The sequence below is a fragment of the Dysidea avara genome, chromosome 6, assembly GCF_963678975.1.
Source record: "Dysidea avara chromosome 6, odDysAvar1.4, whole genome shotgun sequence".
NCBI lineage: Eukaryota > Metazoa > Porifera > Demospongiae > Dictyoceratida > Dysideidae > Dysidea > Dysidea avara.
In genome coordinates, this window is record NC_089277.1 from 12,938,205 (window position 1) to 12,960,297 (window position 22,093).

Genomic DNA, 22,093 nt, shown 5'->3' on the forward strand with positions numbered 1-22,093 from the left:
GGCATATCTGCAGTTGTCAGTTACAATTCCTTTCGTTGGTGATATCACGTGAAAAACAGTTAATCAGAAAATTCGTAAGAACGAAAATGTACGGGTACAGTACCATAGTGCTACCGCATAGTTATGAAAGTTTCAGGACTTGAAAGTTTCCGTTAGTATACGCAATGTTAAAGCGCATGCGCGAATAGTGGGACACGCCTTTACCTCGTTTCTAAGTAAGGAGGTGGTGATTTTGTCGCGTGGAAATGTCGGACCTCAATCTTCCGAAACTTTTCAATCATGAGGTAAAATACGTTATATTTACTGTAATAACCTGCACTAGAAATTGACAATATTGTGAATGGTGTATTCTAATTTATTCGTACACATTGCGCTGTTTCGTTTCCCCCACAGCTTAACTCCATTTATCAGAGCAAGCCACCGGTTTCTCGCGCTAAAATGGCGAGCATAACAAAGCAAGCACTCAACGCCATTAAGGTAATAACATATCTCTAATGTAATCGTGACCGTCTCAGCAAAAGCCCGCCTAGTTCTCACAATTTCCCATTTTTTCACCTACAGTCCAAAGAATGCATCACCAAAGTTTGAATAGTTGAGGCTAAGAGCAGTGAAATGAAATAAGAAATACAGGTACTTAGAATTCACAACCACATTTGGAGCCATAACTGCTGTGTACAGCATTGAGATTTGGTTTAATATGTTCACTATGAACTGGCGAATCAATGGTATGGTTTTAGCCCTGTAGTCACTTACGCATACACATGAAGCAGAAGAAATAACGACAATCTTGTTTACGTCTACTGCCTACACAAACACACATGTGACACCATGCATACCTGTGGGGCTACAGAAATGATTTTCAAACTTCATGAGCAGGCGAATACCATGGTGTATAGGTTTAATTGATTTGAGACTGTCTTCCCTGGTAATAGCTTTGTTAAAATTTTGTAGTATATGTACTTTCACTAGTATATTTGAATTTATTTCATAAAATGCATGCTTGTATGAACTAGACAGGTTTTTTTTCCGAGATGGTCACAATTTTGTATGCCATCATTTGTTCCATAGTACTACAAGCACGTGGTGATAGCAGTAGAAAAGTTTATTGCTAAGGTTTGTGCATGTGCGTTATACATGTCACTGATATTTATATATTGTACTATTGGCTGCATGTATGTGCATGCTGCTTTAAACCGCAAAAGCATTTGATGTTACCAGTAAACTCTTTCTGTAGTGTCGGCCAGAGTATAAGCTACCAGGGTTGTATGTGATTGATTCTATTGTCAGGCAATCTCAATATCAGGTGTGAAATATGGCCGGCATATAAGTTGTGTGCTTTAGTTTACATGGTTGTAGTATGGTAATAAAGATGTATTTGGGCCAAGATTTTCAAAGAATTTTCAGTCAACGTTTGAGAATCTGTTTCAGTGCCGAGAGGAAGACAAGGTATAATCCTTTAAATAAGCAAGAATACTTGTATGTTATCATAGTGTTTGACAGAAAGCAAACACTGCACATCTAAGTACATGTATATTAACAGATGCACTTACTTTTACATAACTAAATACACTCGCACTACACAGATAGTAAGCAGTCTTCTGTGTATTACTGCATGTTTTAATTTATTAAGCTTTTGATTTATTTTGAAGAAAGTATCCAAGCAGTTATAATTTAGAAGGCTCAGTTGCACATAACAACGGTTACAGCTTTTTGCAGTAAAAAAAATCCTGCAGATAAACAAAATCTTAAATCGAACCACTCACTCACTTCAGTCTTTTTCTCAGTTGTAACATGTGTTCATAGTTAATACTAGAGTCACTCGTCAAAAACCTTGAGAAATTTGACTGCTAAGAGAATGTAGACTAGCTGAAGCGTCACTTGGAGAATTGAAAGAACCATGACAAATTATGTTTTTCCAGCACCATACTGTAAATGCCATTTCATCCTTGAGGTCACGATCTCGGAGCAGTTCTGATGTCATCTTGATGTCAGGATTTGCATTGGCATGTTCACAACATTTATTTTGTTGAATGCCAAAGTAGGGATTTTCCCACTGAGCTATCCATTATTCATTGCTAAAGCTATACGTGTGTACATGTGTGACTGTTCTATTAGGGTGACTTCTGTATTAGAGTATCTCAAGTTGGTTTCCAACCTACCAAGACCTAGGCATGGTCATTATCAATGGCAGGTCTGGGATAGGGCATTTAGGGCAAATGCCCCCCCCCCCCTCCATTCCTCACCTTGTGGAGGAACCAGTCATACTTCTAATTAAAATAGCTACTTAACTTTGTCAGGTCAAGAAACTCATGAAAATATGCACATTTTACTAGCATTTATTACAAATTCACCTGAAACCAAAGCGAACCAAAGCCAAACTAGCTGTGAAATTGTCACCCAGTGCCTTCGTGCGTACTAAGCGCTTCTAAAAATAATTATCGTGTTACATTTGTTTAAGACATTCAGAACCTTTTAAACAGCTTTTAAGACTTCACAACCATCTGAAAAGGCAAAAATGGCAAAAATCAACAGTGAGACACTACTAAGAGGTGATTATTTGTTGCTTCAAAAATGCAGCACTGAGCTAGAGAATCTCGTTCTCCCCAACCACATACAGCTTAGCCTGTTTGTGCCCCTCCCCTTGCCAACTCCTGGATCCGCCCCTGATTATTCCTTACAAGTACACAAAAAAAAATGGAATTTTCAACTAGAGTAGGGACCATAGCACATTGATAAAAAGTACTGAAACAAGCTGGAGTAGTGTACAATATTAAATTACAGTAAAACAATTAGAAGTGTTATATCCCTACTGTGCTCAATATAGCATAATGGAAATGCATGGTAGGGATATAGCACTAATTCTTATTGTTTTACTGTGATTTAATATAATGCACTACTCCAGATCTTTCCATACCTGGCAGCCAGGCCAACACCTTTGCTTTCTTTAATTGACGCTGCAATAGCTACTCCCACAGCAAATCGATGGTTAGGATTACTCGTTTTCTATTGGCAAAACCACTTCTCCTATAGTGGAACAGTCCATATTTCACAATAACACCAAATCTGTATTTCTTCTACCCAAGATGTGGAGTTCTGTTAAATGGTAGACAAAATTTGGCTGACCTGGCACAAGGCAGCTTTATATTCTTAGAGTTAAATTTTTGTAGAAGCTGTGTTCTTCAAATAATTTGAAGACTAAACCCCTTCGAAAATAACCCGTTATACGGTACATTGGTATTGCTCTTTGTGGCAAGTTGAATCCATGCTGTCACGTCTGGAATGGTGTTTGTGGCTAGCCAATCTACGTTATGCAAAATGAAGCCATTTAGCTTCTGCACAATCATCTATTAAAGGACTATACAGCGTTAGATACTCTCCTCTCCATATTATTAACCCTTGCTGGTAGGTTACTAGTAGTGAGTTTTCCTGCTACTTATGTGGTGCTCTTAGGCTGTCCTTACTCTGGAAATGACGATTCCACTGTTTCTGTTGTTTTTTGCTATTCTGCTCTATCTCTTAATTTGGTAAATACACTAAGTTTTGCTTAAAATTTTAATTCCTTTTCGAATTTAACCATGTATAAGGGTATTATTAACCAGCTGCATCACTGCATGTAGGAAATGAATATGTACTACTACAGCTATGACAACATAGTGCATTATGACTCCGGTTCTGCAATGTCTATTGTTTTTATTTACTCAAACAAGTACACAGAAAATTTTGGAAATTTCAACTAGAGTAGGGACCATAACATATCGATAAAAAGTACTGAAACAAGCTGGAGTAGTGCACGATGTTAAATCACAGTAAAACGATAAGAAGTGTTATATCCCTACTGTGCATTTTTTTATTATGATATATTGAGCACAGTACTTCTTATTGTTTTACTGTGATTTACAGTGTTGGGAGTAATGCGTTACTTATGTAATGCGTTACGTAATATTATTACTTTTGTGGTAACAAAGTAATATAACGAAATACGCTATAAAAACAGGTAATATAACGCAAGTTACTATACTTACAAATGTAACGCGTTACCTAAGTAATATAGTTACTGTAACGAGTCTAATATTAAGTAATATTATTACTACAAATAACGAAGTTACTAATCTCGTTAGTTAACGTCTAGCCACAACGAAGTAACGAGGCCTACTGAATGAAGCTTATTCACCAGCTTCTTACTTATAACCAAGATTTGCATATTGTCCAACAACGCAATCATGTCACGTGATAAGGTGGTAGTTTCACACGTGACAGCTCAAGGCTGTGGACACAAAGTAAAATAATATGTAATATTATTACAGTTACTTTATTTTATGGGTAATATGTAACTGTAACTAAATAGTTCAGTTGCAAGTAATATGTAATATGTAACTAGTTACTTTTACAAAGTAATTTGCCCAACACTGGTGATTTAATATTGTGCACTACTCCAGCTTGTTTCAGTACTTTTTATCGATGTGCTATGGTCCCTACTCTAGTTAAAAATTCCAAATTTTTCTGTGTACTTTGTTGACTTGTTTTGTAAACTATAATTATTATGACCGGTGAACCCACGCATACCGCATTTGAAATGGCACCGCGTGCCCCAGCTATATCAATTATTGTCTGGAAAGTGAAGTATCCATTATGCTTCGTTGTCAGCTATGTTCAACCTGTTACATAGCATTACGAATCGAGAACTGTTTGCAAAGCACCTTTGCAATCCATGCATACCAAAAGAAAGAAATGGCACTGCGCGCCCCAGTTACATCATTTATCGTCTGAAAAGTGAAGTATCCATTACGGTTCAATGTTCCACAACAGTAGGAATCAAGAACTGTTCGTAAAGCACCTCTCCAATCAGAATACCTGTAGCCACTACGAAAAATACGGATGATTTCTGTTATGAAGGGAAGCCATCACGTGCTACTGCCAAATCGACACTTTTCGCTGTCAGCAAAGATGAATGGAACACAAAGGAGGACACTGGTAAGTAGAGCTGGGCGATATACCGGTATTGTTAGTAATCTGTAATATTTAAATCATACCTGTTTTGATACTGCCTGTTTTTTTTAATACTGCCATACTGTCTGGGCACTATGGCCTCCCTGTGGGCTTGTTTCTTAGAAGGTAACCAGACATGTGACAATGTTTGTAGGCAGGTGCTGATGTGGTCAGCTAACCAAACTATATAAACAAGTTTGTTTGTGGTAATTTGTACCTGAGGTTTGCTGAGCTACCATGGATATTTGGGACTTTTGTTGAGGTGATTGGCAGTTACTTTAATACTAATGGCTTTTACATTAATACCATGATACTTTTTATGGAAGGTATATCGTTTGCTATTTTTCAATACCGCCCAGCTCTACTGGTAATTAAGTCCATGAAGAATGCATTGTACGTACTGCGGTATGCCAAAAGTCACCTGTCAGGCCGAAGCGACGTCGAACAGTGAATAAATCAAGCCTGTAGTCTTAGCCGTTATTGAGTTATACTTGTCTGAAGGCATCAGTCAGTAGAAAATTCCTTTAAATATATATATATATATATTTAAATTATGTAGCAACTTGTTGAAAGTGTTTTGGGTTGATCTGAAAACTTGTTTGGGCTTAGTTTTACCTAACCAATACTGCCTCATTGTCGTCAGGGAAAATTGAGGCTTGGTTTTGGGTGATGTTACTTCGTGGGCCACGCCTACTCCTTTGTGGTCCCTACTGTATGATGATTATGTATTTTTTCATTATAACATTTTGTCAAGGTGTCCTCATTAATTGTGTCCGTTTGCTTCCACTACATTGCTGTATCTGTTTTTAATAGTTATTATGTTGTATTGATTTCATTATATTTTATGCACAATTTATCAGCCTAAAATTGTTCGAGTGCTCAACCTGTGGCAAAAGAATGACATTTACACACCAGATATCATTCAGCCATTGATGGCACTAGCCTCACAGAGCAGTAGCAAAGGAGGCAGCAGCAACAATACAACCACTTTGAACCATTCCCAGTCTCATGCAACTGTAGCTGAGCCAAGTTACAAGAACATTCCTTCAGATCAGTCATCATCCTTCAATTCTAGTAGTTCCAAGGGACAGGTGGGAAGCAGTGGTACAAAAGCAGCAGCTGAGGCATCTGGATCTGAGCTAATTATCAAGCAGCAACAAGATAAGATAGCTGAATTGGAACAGCTTATTCAAGCTCAAGCCTTGCAAAATCTTCTTGGGCAGAACCCTGTCTTAGCTGCTGCAGCTGCAGCTGTCGCTGTGAAAGACAAAGGAGATGGCTCCATTGTTAGTCTCCTACAGGCACAAGACCAACTGAACCAGTTGGAAATGCTGAAGAATCAACTAGCTGGACAGGTTGAACCGTTATCAGTAGAACCAGTGGTAAAGACCTCTTTCAAGGATGATTTGCCCTCAACTGGTCACACAACTGAGTTCAATAAGGTGCTAATTAAACATTTGATCATAATAAGGTTGTGCATGTATTTTATGATCAGTATAGTCTTCCTGTTTATGTCCTAACAGATTTTTGATGTTTAGTATACTGTAGTATCCAGACTGGATTTGTATATGATTGAATTTGTGATCGTATGTTGATTTATTAATTTCACAGGTTCAGTTATCGTATGCGCATGCATGTACACTGTATGTGCATGCGTACACATGTGTGTGTTTGTTCTGTATTGGCAAGAGAAATATTGAGTTTGTGTTGTGCTGCAAATTGAGAATAATATTTTTACTAAAACATTAAAATTTGTAAGTATTTACATGTAACTGAAGATTTTAGTATCCTTTGTTTATTCAATTACTTGATTGTTTCGTATTTCTTGTATGAGTTAGTTAGGTGCTACTGTACCTGTATATTACATGGCCTTTTCCTTAAGGCTTTGTTGGATGATTTTGACTACAGTGATGATGAAGAAGATATGACTAAACGAATTGATCGACAAAGAGAGCAAGTTGAACAACAGCAATCACGGTTACAGGATAGGTAAAGCTGCATGTGAATGTGTGTTTGTACAGTGTAGAAGGATGCCAGTACTCCTATATGTCTTGTCATATTGTTAACTCTAATTCTAGTTCAACAGATATGGATGTGTTTGGTCAGCTTCAGGAGCAGTTCCGGTTAAAGGAGCATGAAGATCTACTCACACGTAGCATCAACAGCAGGATCCATGATGATGTAAATAGTGATGATGGCAGCAATGACAACTTCCGTAACATGCCCCCACCTCCTCTACCGTCTATTATGGAGGCACCACCACCACACCACCACCCACCACCACCTCTTCCACATCATCACCTTCACGAGCCACCACCTCCATCACTTCCACCCCCTCCACCAAGACCACGAAGTCCACCAGATTCATTTCCGCCACCACCTGCTCCACATCGTCGACATAATCAACCACCGCCGCCGCCGCCGCCACACTATGAGGACAATTTTCCTCCTCCACCCCATCAGTGTCATGATGATATGTACCCTCCGATTCCACCTCAGCATCGAGGTGGTAGTGGTTTCCGTGATAACCATTCTCCTCCTCCTCCACCAAGATTCAGCAATGACTCTTATTTCCACGGAGAACATCGTTTTCCTATAAGAGGTTAGTACATCTATAATGTATTGTGATTTCACAATTAGTTTTTAACTAAAAATAAACCCATATTATATACATGTATAACTAAAAAAGTAACAATAGTTTATCCTAAAACAAAAAAAATGAATTGAAAAGATAGCAAAAAATACTACAACCAAAATTTTTCTTATGCACAACTACTGTACACTGTAAATCTATAACTAAACTAAAAGTTTAATGTTCTTAGACTAAAATAACAAGACATTAAAACCATAACGAAATATGTAACTGATATTATTACTAAAACTAATGCTAAAACTCCGTGCTAAAACAACACTAAATTTGTGATCTCGGACTTGGGGGTAGTTATTTCAGAATAGTACCTTACTTATTATCAAGTGATATGCAATAAGTGCTATATGTCTATCTAGCAGCTGTGTAGTCACCAATACAATACAATACCCCTGTACATGATATGGAGCATTTTTCTAAAAGTGCTATTAAATTTTCATAGCTACTTGTATGTACCAGCTATTCACTGCATTTATGCCTATTCTGTTTTATGACAAGCTTTATGAGTTTCAGGAGAGGGGTAAGCAACACAACTACACTGGTGACCAATAAATTTTTTCGGGAGTTTGTAAAACACGGAATAGCAGAATAACGGAATAAGCAAACTTACCTTCTGCAGATTATGCAAATAGTCTCTATAGTAATTATTTACCTTGTAACAAGTTTACATAGCATGCCATAGCAATTGTAAACAGCAGCTAGGCGAGCATTAAATAGGATGAGCACATAACGAATCATCCTAGAGCATTTACCTTCGCTAAAATTACTTACCTACACTCCTTGGTTCAAACCTAAAGCGTCTTGAAATCCATTTTGAGGACAAACACAACCACTGGACTCCACTTACTCAATAATGTGACTTTAATAAATTTGGTCAGATGAACGTGAAGGCTGGCTATTTTATCCTTAGAAAAGAACTAGGCTTTAGTTTTGTAGCAATATCAATTAATGAAGTATGTTTAGCAAAGGTAGATAGATTTAAAGTGTGCTCGTCCTATTTAATGCTCGCCCAGCTGCTGTTTATCCATTGCCGTGGCATGTCATGCGGAGCTGTTGCAAGTTAACTAAAGTATAATTAGTATAGAGTATATAATAGGGCTGAACAATAGTATCGATAGTGTGATATATCACGATAGTAAATCACTACCGTTATCGCGATAGTAGGGATATCACTATCATGTTAGTTATGATAAGCTCAGATCTGCATTAATATGGTATTAACAACCCTTCTATACTGTTTTACAGTTGGTATTACCAGCTTTCTTACAAAGGAGTGGCCTGTAAAAGCTTTACCACAAGTCAAGATTCATTGGCCGCCCACGAAGTTATGTCCTGTGTATGCAAAATAACTTTCTATATGACTGCAAATCATAGCTATACAAGTAAGACTTTGTTAAGAGCAAAGTGTTTCATAAACTATTGGGATAGTATTCACTATCGTGATATTTAATGAGTAACTATTGTGATAGTAAAATGTTTATATCGCTCAGCACTAGTATATAATCATTTACATATTCTGTAGAAGATAAGTTTAGCAAAGGTAAATCATTCTAGGATGATTCGTTGTGTGCTCATCGCCGGCTCGCCTATCCATCGTCGTGGCGTGCCATGTACTGTAAAGCTGTTTCAAGGTGAATAATTACTATAGAGTAAGTATATGACTATTTGCATAATCTGCAGAAGGTAAGTTTTGCTTATTCCACTATTCCGTATGTATTCCGCATTTTACAAGGTCCCTTTTTTCCCGCCATTTAGTACCAGCTATTACCTATTTTACCACTGTACTGTTATAGAACAGCTGTACAGAATCTAGGAAACTGGTAAACAACCAAGCTGTACAAAATAACCAGACCTTCACATTTCCATGATTGCACTATCAAACAAGATACACAACAGAATATTGCAATATTCCAATATACAGTTTAGTCCAGTCATTATACTGTTGGCCTATTTTTCAACTGTTTTTGTTACAGTAAAATGTGCTGTACGGAATCCCATTGGGGAACATATGGAAAATTTATATCAACTAAATGTACTTTCAGTAATAGATAATTAAATGTACTCTTTAAAACAGGGTTCAAAATTCACCAAGTCAGTAACATTTAAAGTAGAAATGATTGTAGTAACTATTATCATCATGTTCAATTGTTTCTAAATTAGTACACCCTGACTCTGCAGTCAGGAGAAAATTTCACAGCATGTGCACTACAGTCAGCTTGACAGCTACAGTAAATGTGATCATACTCAGTAGCTCACTTGGTAAGTACTGGCATAAACTTTCCACCACTTTTCTTCCATCCCCCTTCTAGGGGGTTCATTTCACCTCCAATTTTAGGAAATAAGCTTGAAGGCTGTGCTATACACATTTCTGCAAAAATTGCCACAAACATATCTTACAGTGTATATCCATCCAATAACTCTGTCTCCTACTGTACTTCAGCTGCTGCAAAGTACCACAGAGAGTCTATAGTAACTCATCAGATGTCCCATTGTACAAAGTCACTAATGCTTGTTCTCCTTCAATGGAAATTTCTTCAGAAGTAGCTGAGCACCTCAGCTTGTTCTTGAAAGTGTTTACCTGCCTGGAATTGCTTGAGAGATGTGCCCTTTTTCCATACAAGTTTGAAGTAGTATCACGGTCAAGGATAGAAAAAGGATGTTACTACATATTTCAGGACCCAATTGCTTCTTGATAGTCTTGGCAATGTTTGCTAGATAAGTCACTTTTTTCATAGTGAATTTCATATCATTGCTCCAGCTTGTCTCTATATAGTTCATCTTTGACATGCCATGTCCTTTGTAGATAATATATAGGCATCAAAGACTAAAATTACTTCACCAGTTTTTAGCCGTACACTGCACATACCTCTTTGTAAGTGTCTCCATGTTGTCCATGGTATGCGCAGAAGGAGAGAACCACTGTCTAGCACGTACTGTATCTCCATCAAACTAGCATTAGCTAGTACTGGTTATTATGACACTGGAATAGTGATGAATCAAAAAGAGCTGGTGGATAACTGCAGAGCTCATACCAAGAGTAGATTTTATATTATGAACTCTTGCTCTTACTTTAAAGGTTTGTTTAATGTTATCGGATGATTTGACATCTATACTCTCAGCCTCTGAAAAAAAGTTTGGGATCTTTTTGCACTCTAGCATGACTGCAGTGTGCACTTCTCTTGAAGTCAGCAGCTGATTTACTGTACATTCCATGCTTTTCCAGATGGAGGTTTCACTCTTGTAGACAATTCAGGAGTGTCTGGGTATCTTTTCAATTTTGTTATATCTTTGTTGGTTTTTTTCTGAACTGAAGGATGTGCCAGTAAGCTATGCATTCATTTCTACACATGTTAGCATTGCCATTAACTATATTTGGTAGTTTAAACAAGTGGGCCTCCCTTTAAATCTGTGCAGTCCATACAGTATTCCATTAGACAACCAATGATTAAAACAAGTACACAAAATTTTTTTGGAATTTTAAGCTGGCTGGAGTAATGCACGATATTAAATCACAGTAAAACAATAAGAAGTGTTATATCCCTACTGTGCATTTCCATTATGGTATCTTGAGCACAGTAGAGATATAACACTTCTTATTGTTTTAATATCGTGCACTACTCCAGCTAGTTTCAGTACTTTTTATCGATGTGCTATGGTCCCTACTCTAGTTGAAAATTCCAATTTTTTTGTGTACTTGTTTGTTCACCTTTTTTGTATATAATTATTATGACTGGTGAACCCACGCATACCGCATCTGAAATGGCACAACACGTCCCAGGTGTATCAATTATTGTCTGAGAAGTGAAGTATCCATTATGCTTCATTGTCAGTACAAATCAAGAACTGTTCGAAAATCACCTTTGCAATCAATATACCCCCTATGCAAAATACGGACGATTTCCATTACGAAGGGAAGCCATCATGTGTTACCGCCAAATCAACACTTCATTCCTCTCATTGTCAGCACAGATGAATGGGACACAAAGGAGGACACTGGTAAGTCCACAAAGATTGCATTGTACGCACTGCAGCCCTCGCCTCTCCCCTCCACTCTTGTAGCCTTAGCCATTATCGAGTTACGCTTGTCTGAAGGCATCAGTCAGTTACTCAGTCAGTAGAAAATTGCATTAAATAATGTTTTTTGAATTCCGTAGCAATTTGTTGAAAGCGTTTCAGGTTGATCTGCAAAAAGCTTGTTTGGGCCTAACCAATACTGCCTCACCATCATCAGGGAAAATTGAGACTGGTTTTTGGGTGATGTTATTTCGTGGGCCACGCCTACTCCTTTGTGGTCCCTACTGTACTGTAGTGTACTATCAGTACTGTATGATAGTACATTCAATTGCTACAGCTGTGTATGTTCTCCCATGACAGGGGCGGTGGAGAAGGGGGACTGTAGTTTTTTTGGTCTTCTAAAGACCTTACAACTAGGCCATGGCATCACCAAGCTAGACCTCCAGCCCCTCCTTAATTAAGGTGTCTCTGCCGCCCCTGCCCCATTAGACATACGAAGTGAGGTACAGTGTAACTACATTAAGTACTTAATTAGTTACTTTCATAGGCTTGTTTGTTAACTTTTGTAACAGATGTATACATCTGTTACAAAAGTTAACAGATGTATACATCTGTTACAAAAGTTAACAAACAAGCCTATGAAAGTACAGTAACTAATTACTGTATTTCCTTACTAATAAAGCTATCTGGGTATACATACCCAGATATGCCTTATTAGTAAGGAAATACGGTAAGAGAACTGTACGTCCTGAAAATATTTATGTGGCCATTTTACATGTACATGTAGCTCAGTTCTGGTCCTAGAATGATAAGAAAATGTGGTTAAAATGATGTCATAAATAATAAATAAATGTTCTCAAAAACTACGAGGCCTACAGACATGTACTTACCAGGGTATATTCGCCTGTGAACAAAGGCACAAATGTATAATTACACAGTACCTGTTTGTGCTGAACAGATATGTAATTTCCAGGTAATTAAAGTCCACTGAAATAGTAAAATACACTTTGGCTATTATCAATCCTTGCTACTAGTGGATAAGTTGGTGCATGTGATTTAGTCAGATTTTGTTTTGTTTAGTAGATATAATGCATTTTAGTATATTGTGATTAATCAATTATGACAATTATATTATATCATAACGCATCAGACAAAGAAACTTTAGTACGTACGAGGTGCCATTAAAGCAGCTATACAGCTAGATTTAATTTAGTTTCATGTCATATCTATCATAACAACCTGAAACACAGTAAGAACTTGTGCTGCAGGCCTGCGGGAGATACAGTAGTTAGTGAATTTACGCTGATCTTGTGGTGAAGAACGCTCGAGAGTGCCTGTTAAAGGGACTGTAAATCAGCAGTACAGTGGTTGAAGCATGTCTAAGTTTATTTCTTGGATGTTTTGAATACATTTAAGGGTCCAATACAGCAAATGGAGGTAGGGAAATGCAAGGGAAAGCTATTGTGATGGCCACTAGCAAGGTATTTTGCAAGATATGCACCAGATATTATCCCTACCTGGCAGAAAGGTGATTCAGGAAAATGTAACAAAGATACCATTGTTTGTTTCGTGGTACTGCAAACCCAGCTTTGTAAACTAATCGAACTAATCTTTCTTCAGTGAAGTAAGATTACTTCAATAATACACCATAGATAGATTACTTCAATTAATCACATTGCTTAAATTACTTCAATATTACTTCTATAGCGCGAAGCAATACAGGCTGAGCTATAGACAACCGCAGAACAACTCTGCTATTGTTTTCTAGCAGAACGTTCAAATAATCGTGGACCACTATGAAGTTGAAAAGGAGGACTTGGTATTACCACCTGCACATTAGACTTTACTGTTTATCTACAGGTGTACATGTACCTTTCCCATTGTAAAGTGTGCAATAACAGTACTTCCAGTTTTTTGTCTTGCGTCACAACATGACGTAACTAGATGTTGTGGCTTAATATCTCAGTATAACAACATGATTGGATTATTTAAAAGGTGTTTTTGTACACTGCATGATGCAAACAACCTATTTATTCAATGATTTACCTTTTCAGTGGACCTTTAAGGTCACAACCATGCTGCAATTTCAAACAACAAGGTAAAGAGTAAATTTCAATGTTTTGCTTGTATTGCACATTTTCTATGCTCCCTCCTGCACCCAGGATGGTTTGCTAGCTGGAATTATTTTCCACCCACTTTACTACTGTTACCAATAATCTGCAATCAATAACTGATGCATTTGCTGCATATACATTAATGTGTAACTATATCCTGTATGTTGTGCACTATGCCAATGCCACACCACTGGAGTACTGGCACATACTAGTGGCCTCTAGTTACAACGATGTCTACAGTGTAATTGTGCCATATTGGCAGATGTGTCTTCACCACCTTACAAGTTTAGGTTGGGAACCTTCTCATTAACTGCACCCATGCAATTATACACTGTAAATGCACTCATTACTAGTTTTATCATAGATACAGTATACCAACAGGGATTGGAAACGGAGAGTCGCGTATGAACATCCGTGTCTCGCATGACGTAAAGAGCGCGCCGTCACTAGGGCTTTCATCTGTAGCTAGTAATGGCGAGTGGAATTGTCCGTAGCTTTATAAGTGAGTTTTGTGACGAAGCGAATGAATCTCCCCGGATGGAAAGTGGTAGAAAGTTTGTTGAAGTATCTTTGCACCATATTACAAACGGAGACGCTTCAATGGACGCTTTTGACGAATTCAGCGAAGAGCTAGTGATGTCACTTAAGGAAATATTCAAAAATTTGAGGGAGTACAAGTCCACCTCCACAAAGAAAGAGAAACTCTGGTGTGAATTCCACCATAAAAGACTCCACACGTTGCCTGATATTTGGAAGTGTTTTTGCAGGAGTTTAGACATCCCATACAGCCAGCTGGTAGCACGACTCCGGTTTCATGCAACCCACATGCACCCTTCATGCCAGCTTGTCTACACAACACATTCAACAGAGCTGGCACCATCTATATATGTAACACAATTTAAAGCTCAGTATATTAGTGACCAACTGATAATGTGCAAGCTCATTGCTATAATAGTACAACAAATAATAGTTAACATTAATTTTGCAACACTACACAAGATAACTAAACGTAAAGGAAGAAAAGCAAACAAACAAATATAACCAGTTACCAAGTCACTTTCAGCACCAAAATATATTACAGTATACTTATGTTCAGAACAATCCAAGTGTTCAGATAGTGAACTTGAAGCCATGTCGTCAATACATTAACATGGAAGTATCATTTACCAGAAGATATTGGCAGTGAATCTTAAGCTGTGCTTCTCACATCGGTGCACTGTTCTTCTTTGTCCTTATGGTAAACAACTCTCAGATTCTTCAGTGCTAACGGTGGTTGTTCAGCAATATTGTGTATAGGTATGGATTCCATCTTTGTACCTCCCATTTCCTGTAGGATTGGTTTCAGAACGATCTAATATTCACGTTACACTCTACTAATGTACTAATAACTAATGACATGGTATATTGGTACACAAAGTTACTGATGTGTCCTCCAAAATAACACAAGTGTAAACTGTAAAATTATTAAAATGTCCAGTATGGTAACACGAATAGTAATTTCAATAAGCTATTTACATGGCACTGACGATGTAAACACCAGAAAACATGACACTTTTCTAACTGCTCTTACTGGCAGGCTTGCAAAATAACACAACTGCTAGAAGCTCTGCTGGGTTACATTAAGCTTACCACAGAAGTGAGTGTCAATGGTCGTTTCAAATCATTCGTGTACTAGAACACGCGCAGGTAATTTCGCCCTTGAGTAGAACAGTAATTAGCCCAATTGTCGCAACGCTTAGTTTGTAATTGTTCTACAACGTGCACAAAAGTGGCCTCTAACGAATTCACGCTGCACTGGTATCTATGGTGACGGTGGTGACGGTCACTCGCGCTCAAGACATGGATGGTATTTCACGTCTGTTACATCATATTGAGAATTTGTACAGAGGTATCATGTGAGTTACTTCCGTTTCCAATCCCTGTTGGTATACTGTATCTATGGGTGTATATCACTGTGGACTCTTTGCTTGTGGACTCTTTGCTTGTGGACTCTTTGCTTGTGGACTCTTTGCTTGTGGACTCTTTGCTTGTGGACTCTTTGCTTGTGGACTCTTTGCTTGTGGACTCTTTGCTTGTGGACTCTTTGCTTGTGGACTCTTTGCTTGTGAAAGTGCATGGTTGTACCTATAGTAACTAGCTAACTGCACTGCCACACTGCTGTTTCTGCAGATCTTAGCCTAGTGGGTATTAAAAGGAATATGCATGTAATCCATTACTTGGATAATCTCGTTGAGAATTCATTCTTGATGAAACTCAAATCACCAGCAACTGTTTATTCACACCAATATTATTAGCTCACTATTGACGATCTTTGTATTAGTGGGCATTAAAAGGGACTTGATTCATCATGTAGACAATCTTTACGTCTTCTATCAAGAATGCCTAACTTTTGACACTGCAATAGTGTCATTACCTGAAAGGAATGGTATCCTAGTTACAGCATCAAACAGTTTGAAATGCAATGGTTGGCGTAACCTCGCTCTTCACATACACATGTTCACAACTAACAGCACACATAAGCATACGTATAAAACCCACAATTGAATAGTACTACTATAATAACAGTTTCAGTCAATCACTGTCTGTGACATGGCTGCTTCACGGACCAGTCTCCTCAGTGGTATGGGGTGATCCTCAATCTGTTTCTCTGAACTCTCCTTAGAGATTGACTTGACTGTCACTTCAGTAGCTGCTGTTACTTCAAGGGGGTACAAGCATGCCATATAGGATGATTGGTCCTTCCAGTGGCTGTACAAATATTTGCAGAATGAATCAAGCCATGTGCTCCTTTATTCAGAGATTCTATAATTGCCAGCTTCCAGTTCACTTTTGCCGAGTCATCATGTATCAACACAACATCACCTACAGTGTACATTCACCTCTCGCTCATTATTGCCAGTTGTTTTGTGTGTTTCCCTCAATGCGGTCAAATATTCATTTCTCCATTTACTATAGAATACTTGATAATGATGGCATGCACTCTTGCTCTACGTTTGACGGACACATCTCCTAAATCAGGATCCTTAACCTCATCATCTTCACCTCTAGTGAGTGTAATTATCTGTACCATGAAGCAGGTAGGACGGTGCAATCGGTTCTGGGTTGCCAATGTCTGAAGATGAGTAAGTGAGGGATGGTTGTTCAGGAGTGCTTCCACTTCGACGACTATTGTTTGCAGGCTCTCCACAGTGGTATGTGTTCTGCCTAGGGTCTTCCTCAAGCTAGATTTGGTGAGGCCTATTAGTCGCTCCCAGAAGCCACCAAACCAGGGAGCACACTTCAGTATAAATTGCCACTGGGTACCTCTGTGGGCAAGTGCTTCTGACAGCTCATCAGATGAGAATGAACTCAAGATCATCCGCTGCCGTCAAGTAGGTAGAACCATTGTCTGATATGAGAGGCTTTGGGACAGATTGGCAGCCATTGAACCTTCGAAATGCTAATAGAAAACTTTCTACACTGAGATCAGAGACTATCTCAAGATCATGATATTGCACATATAAATAGGCAAAGATAGACTTTGCACTCACCCTCTAAAGTTCTGACATACAGATTATACATGTAGGGCACCAGTGAAATCAACATCAGTTACAGAGAAGTGGTCCGTGGGACTGACTCGTGACTTTACTAACGGAGAAGGGTCAGGGATTGTGTAAGGTTTTCCAGCTGTCTTCCTGCATACAACACATTTTCTTATAGTAGATTTGATTTTTTGTCGTGCAGCTGGAATCCAATATATTTGCCTTAAGGCTGTAAGGGTTGGGTTAACTCCACTGTGAAGTTGAGCCGAGTGGGCATTCTTGATGATGAGAACTGTGAAAGGATGATGTGGTGGTAGAAGATATGGAGATTTAGCCAGCTCTGATAGTGGTGCATTATGGATATGTCCTCCACAGCATAGTAGATTGTTACGGTCTAGGAATAGTCTCAATTGGCGTACAAGTGGTGAGCGATTACCACAAGATTGCAAGTTCTGTATTTCGTCTGAAAATATGGTGTGTTGAACATTGTGTAGCCATTTCAGGTTTGTTGCTCTGAGCTCTAAAGCTGACAATGGTCCTACTGTTCTTGACTGGATGGATTGTCTACAATTGTGTATAAATTCAGAGCACATAGGCTGTAGTAGACAAAAGCTTTGAAGGGCTTGAGATATCAGTGAAGCTGAGAATACCAACAGGTGTTGTAACTAAGGTGGTGGTCTCTTGTATCACTTCTAACTCTTCATCTATAATCTGGATATGTAGGATGTTGGACGGTAGCCATGCTGGGAATTGTGATTGTGAGGAAAGCCGTTCTGAGCCATGTTTCCACTGCACTGAGGAGTAAAGAGCATCATATGTTAAGCCTCTTGTGAGTAGGTGGGCAGGATTGTCAGCTGATGGACAGTACTTCCATGTGTTGGAACGTATCCCATTCACTCGATGACTGACAAAGGGTTTTAGAGTCTTCTTACTGTAGATCCACGCGAGGATAATCTGGCTGTCCGACCAAAGGCAAATGGATATAAGGTGGCATTACAGGTAAGTGATGTCATGATGTATGAGCACAGTCATGCGGCAGTCACAGCTGCCATCAACTCAAGTCTCGGTAATGAATGTTGCTTGACGGGTGCAGCTCTGGCCTTTGACATCACAAGATGTGAATTCATTCCAAACTGCAAGTATGCAGCTGCACCCTGGCATCTGCAAAGACATGTAGAATTGTGTCAGTATCGTGTAATGTAGTGATGCACCTTCAAGAGTATGACAGTGTTGTAGCATGAAGTATATCACGGTATTCCAAACTGCACAGAGCTCTTCATCAAGATCACTATTCCATTCATGATGTTGTTGCCACAGTTGTTGTAAAAATAACTTGGCGGAGATGGTAACTGGTGTGATGAGTCTTAATGGGTCAAAGATGCTTGAAGTACACTTAAAGAATAGAACGTTTCGTCTTGGCAGAGGTGAAATTGATGGGCTCTGGCTTGGGTGAATGGTAGAGGAGATCCATCTACACATCCCATACTAAACCAAGGACCTTCACTGGATTGCTAGCTTCTGCTACATGTATATTGCGTTCTCTTGCTGTAGAATGCAGTTAAAATTAGCATTGCTCAACAATGATCTGGACTTAAGGAAATAGTACACAGTTGCTTGTTCAGTTGGGCAACCGGATACCACATTATCCACATACACATTGCGTAGGATATCGTGAGCTACAGTACTTCTGAGTCATTCTGGGTAAGGCGGTAAATGATTGAGCAAGTAGCTCCAAACAGTACAACTTTGAACCTGTAGGTGATGAAGGTACTACTTGCATCAGCTGGATCCGATAGCTGTAGAAATTGTGTTACACCCATGTCTGACTGGTCTAGATGGACATGTAAGAAGGCCTTCTTAATGTTGGACGAGAAAGCAAACTTATGTTGACGAAATCGAAGAAGAATGGTATGGAGTTCCATGAACAAGGGGGTCCAGCAATCATTCAAACTTGGAGAGTCAGATGATTGCCTGCAGCTACAGTCATGCACGATCCTGATTGGTGTGGTAGAGGATTCTTTCTTGACAGGATGGTGTGGAATGTAATGTACAGCCGAAGTGGTACGTTCGAGGTTGCTATCTATTTTCTCCTTTCCTTATCCTCAATGATGGTGCCATATATTCTCTGGAGTGTGGGTGTCTTGGCCAGTCTGTAAGCCATTGATCTGGTACGTTTAGCACAAATGTTGTAGTTAGAAGGGAGGGGTGGATGATTATCCTTCCATGGGAATTTCGGGCAATAGGAGCCATCTGGCTGTGTAGAGACTTTGGTGGACAGGTAGATCTGTAAAAACTCAGTATTCTGATTCTGATGTGGTGTTGTAGTTCCACTTTCCAGAATGTATTGTAGTCTTATGTTACAAGACAGTCCTGAGATTTGTACACATGATGTGTTGACAGACTGTGGGAGGGGTAGAGGGCCTGACAGAAGATAGTCAAGTCTGGACTCTACAGCTGTTGGTCTATCACTACGGACTGCACGATCTTGAACAAAACATGAATAAAATCTACCCCAATGAGAATAGATATGTGGATCACTTGTCATATGAGCACGTACGGAGTTGCCAACATGAGCAGCCAGTTCAGGAACAATTAAGATGGACACTGGGAGCTTAATACCATTCAGTGTATGAAGAAGTATGATTGCTACTGCTAATCTCTTAACAGCAGACACTTGTGCACCAAAGGAGGAGAAGGATAGGTCTTTACCATAGGACACACTGTGAAGAAATTATCAACCGCTTTCTGAAGGTATATATGCAATGAGTTGTTTTCGTGTCTTGTATTCATGGTGAGTTTTGGCCCTATGCTTTATCCAATGGGTAAAACCCTAGGTACTGCTTTATTCCTTGTTACGTCATGGATACAATAGTACAAATCGCATAGCCTTAGCGCTTACTGTATGGAAGTTACAGCGCTTTGTTTACAGACATGCATTACGGCCAAAATATCGGTCTATGCATTTTCAGTGCACTTTTATTAACGATTGCATGTGGCTTTAAGGGTTAAGGTGGTTTTTTCATAATCAATAAAAGATCAATTCACATCACAAACTACAATGTAGATGCCATAGATAAACAAAATTTCAAAAAAAGTAGGAGATGGGGTTGCTGGGGTGGTAATGTTATACACCACTAATTCCTACTGTGTTTTGTCTGGTCGAAGCATGTACAGTGTTAACTAAAATGTTATCACAGGGAGTTTTGTAGTTTACATTACTACTCCAGTGATCCGTTCTTGTTTCGTGAGTTTTTCAGATATCCCTAGTCCCTTTTGAAATTTTCATTTGAAATTTATTTAGTCGTCACCCATGTTTTTTTGTTGTTTAAATCATATATAAAAACTTACACTGAAAAACCACCTTGGAAACCATCCTTCACCTCAATGAATTATAGCCCTCTTCACATGGAGTATAAATGGGGTCCATTAGTGAGTATCAAGGGAAAATTTTAAATTTCGTCTAGTGTATATACTGAGAGGATTGATATCCTCCCCCCCCCCCCCCCCCCCATTTATGCCTATATAAAGACAAGTTGTTAAGGTACTGTACATAGCCTCTGACTTAATGTGGATAGCATGAATAATGATGTATCTGTTGCAAGCAACAATTTGATGGCATGAGCACATAGAAGAATAAAATTTCTGTGCATTCTGTTACTAGTGATGGAACATTTTGAGCTTAATTAAGTAATGACCTGTAGCTAAGAAAGAATTGAAGCTGTAACTTTATTTGAAGGTATCTAATTGAGATAGTACACCTGTAAGTCATTAGAGAATGCAAATTCTAGCAATCAACATTACCAACCAAGTCTTTCTATGGAGTATGGATACCATAATATTTGGTCCTTATTGTTTTATGGAGATATGGACCTTATCCACTATGATGTCATAAGCTCTAATACACTATGGCTGCGATATTTGAAAAACTAATGTACAGGCCCCTATGGATAAATTATTTTGATCAATCTAGTGAAGCAAGATATTGATTAGTAGCCATCAGGTATGGATATAAATTAACAAAAAGCATAGCAAATGAACATTATCTTAAACCATGCAATACAATTCATTTATTATATACCTGTTGCTTAGAACTCAGTATCTCCTTCTTCCCTGGCCGAAATCTGATTGACCTTTTTTTTTTCTCCATGGGCACCTATATGTTAGTCCCCCAAGTAACACAGCCATCTTGTGCTTGCTACATCAGGATATTGTACATTGTCATTAGTAAATGTTGTGGTGTTTTCCAATACAGAACGGCATCCAGATCGACATGCAGAACGACCAGACCGACATGCAGAACGACCAGATCGACATGTAGACCGACCAGATCGACATGTGGAACGACCAGACCGTCATGCAGAACGACCAGATCGACATGCAGAACGACCAGACCGACATGCAGAACGACCAGACCGACATGCAGAACGACCAGATCGACATGCCGAACGGCATCGGTCACGTTCACCCATTGCCTCTCATAGTGGACGTCCTCGCCGTTGGGACAGAGACAACAGGGGTATGCGTCGAAGTAGATCACATTCTCACTCACCACCACCACCACCTGTACAACAAGGCCGAGGTTACCCGCACAACACATGGGAGCCAACACAATTTGACCTGGAGCCTTTGTCACAACCTCCACCCCCACCACCACCAAAAGTGGATTGGAGGAATCGGGAGATCCCGTCACCAAAGCCTAAACATTATTCAAGTAAGTTGGATAGGTTTCAAGCCTGCTGAATTCTACTATGTAACGTGTACTGTATCTATAGTACAGTAGTATGCGTGTACTATCATATCCACAGGAAATT

General features: G+C 39.0%; 1 protein-coding gene across 2 annotated transcripts in view; it reads left to right on the top strand.

The window, feature by feature from the left end:
• Window positions 1-145: 145 nt before the first annotated feature.
• LOC136257228 (SR-related and CTD-associated factor 4-like) overlaps window positions 146-22,093 on the top strand; it is a 28,381-nt gene continuing 6,433 nt past the window's right edge. For both annotated transcript variants that reach the window (XM_066050300.1, XM_066050301.1), the window contains exons 1-9: window positions 146-284; window positions 394-477; window positions 1,069-1,113; window positions 1,235-1,303; window positions 1,357-1,446; window positions 5,847-6,428; window positions 6,869-6,975; window positions 7,065-7,588; window positions 21,535-21,993. In XM_066050300.1, the coding sequence (XP_065906372.1) occupies window positions 246-284; window positions 394-477; window positions 1,069-1,113; window positions 1,235-1,303; window positions 1,357-1,446; window positions 5,847-6,428; window positions 6,869-6,975; window positions 7,065-7,588; window positions 21,535-21,993 (1,999 nt within the window). In that variant the 5' untranslated portion in view covers window positions 146-245. The remainder of the gene's footprint in view (window positions 285-393; window positions 478-1,068; window positions 1,114-1,234; window positions 1,304-1,356; window positions 1,447-5,846; window positions 6,429-6,868; window positions 6,976-7,064; window positions 7,589-21,534; window positions 21,994-22,093) is intronic.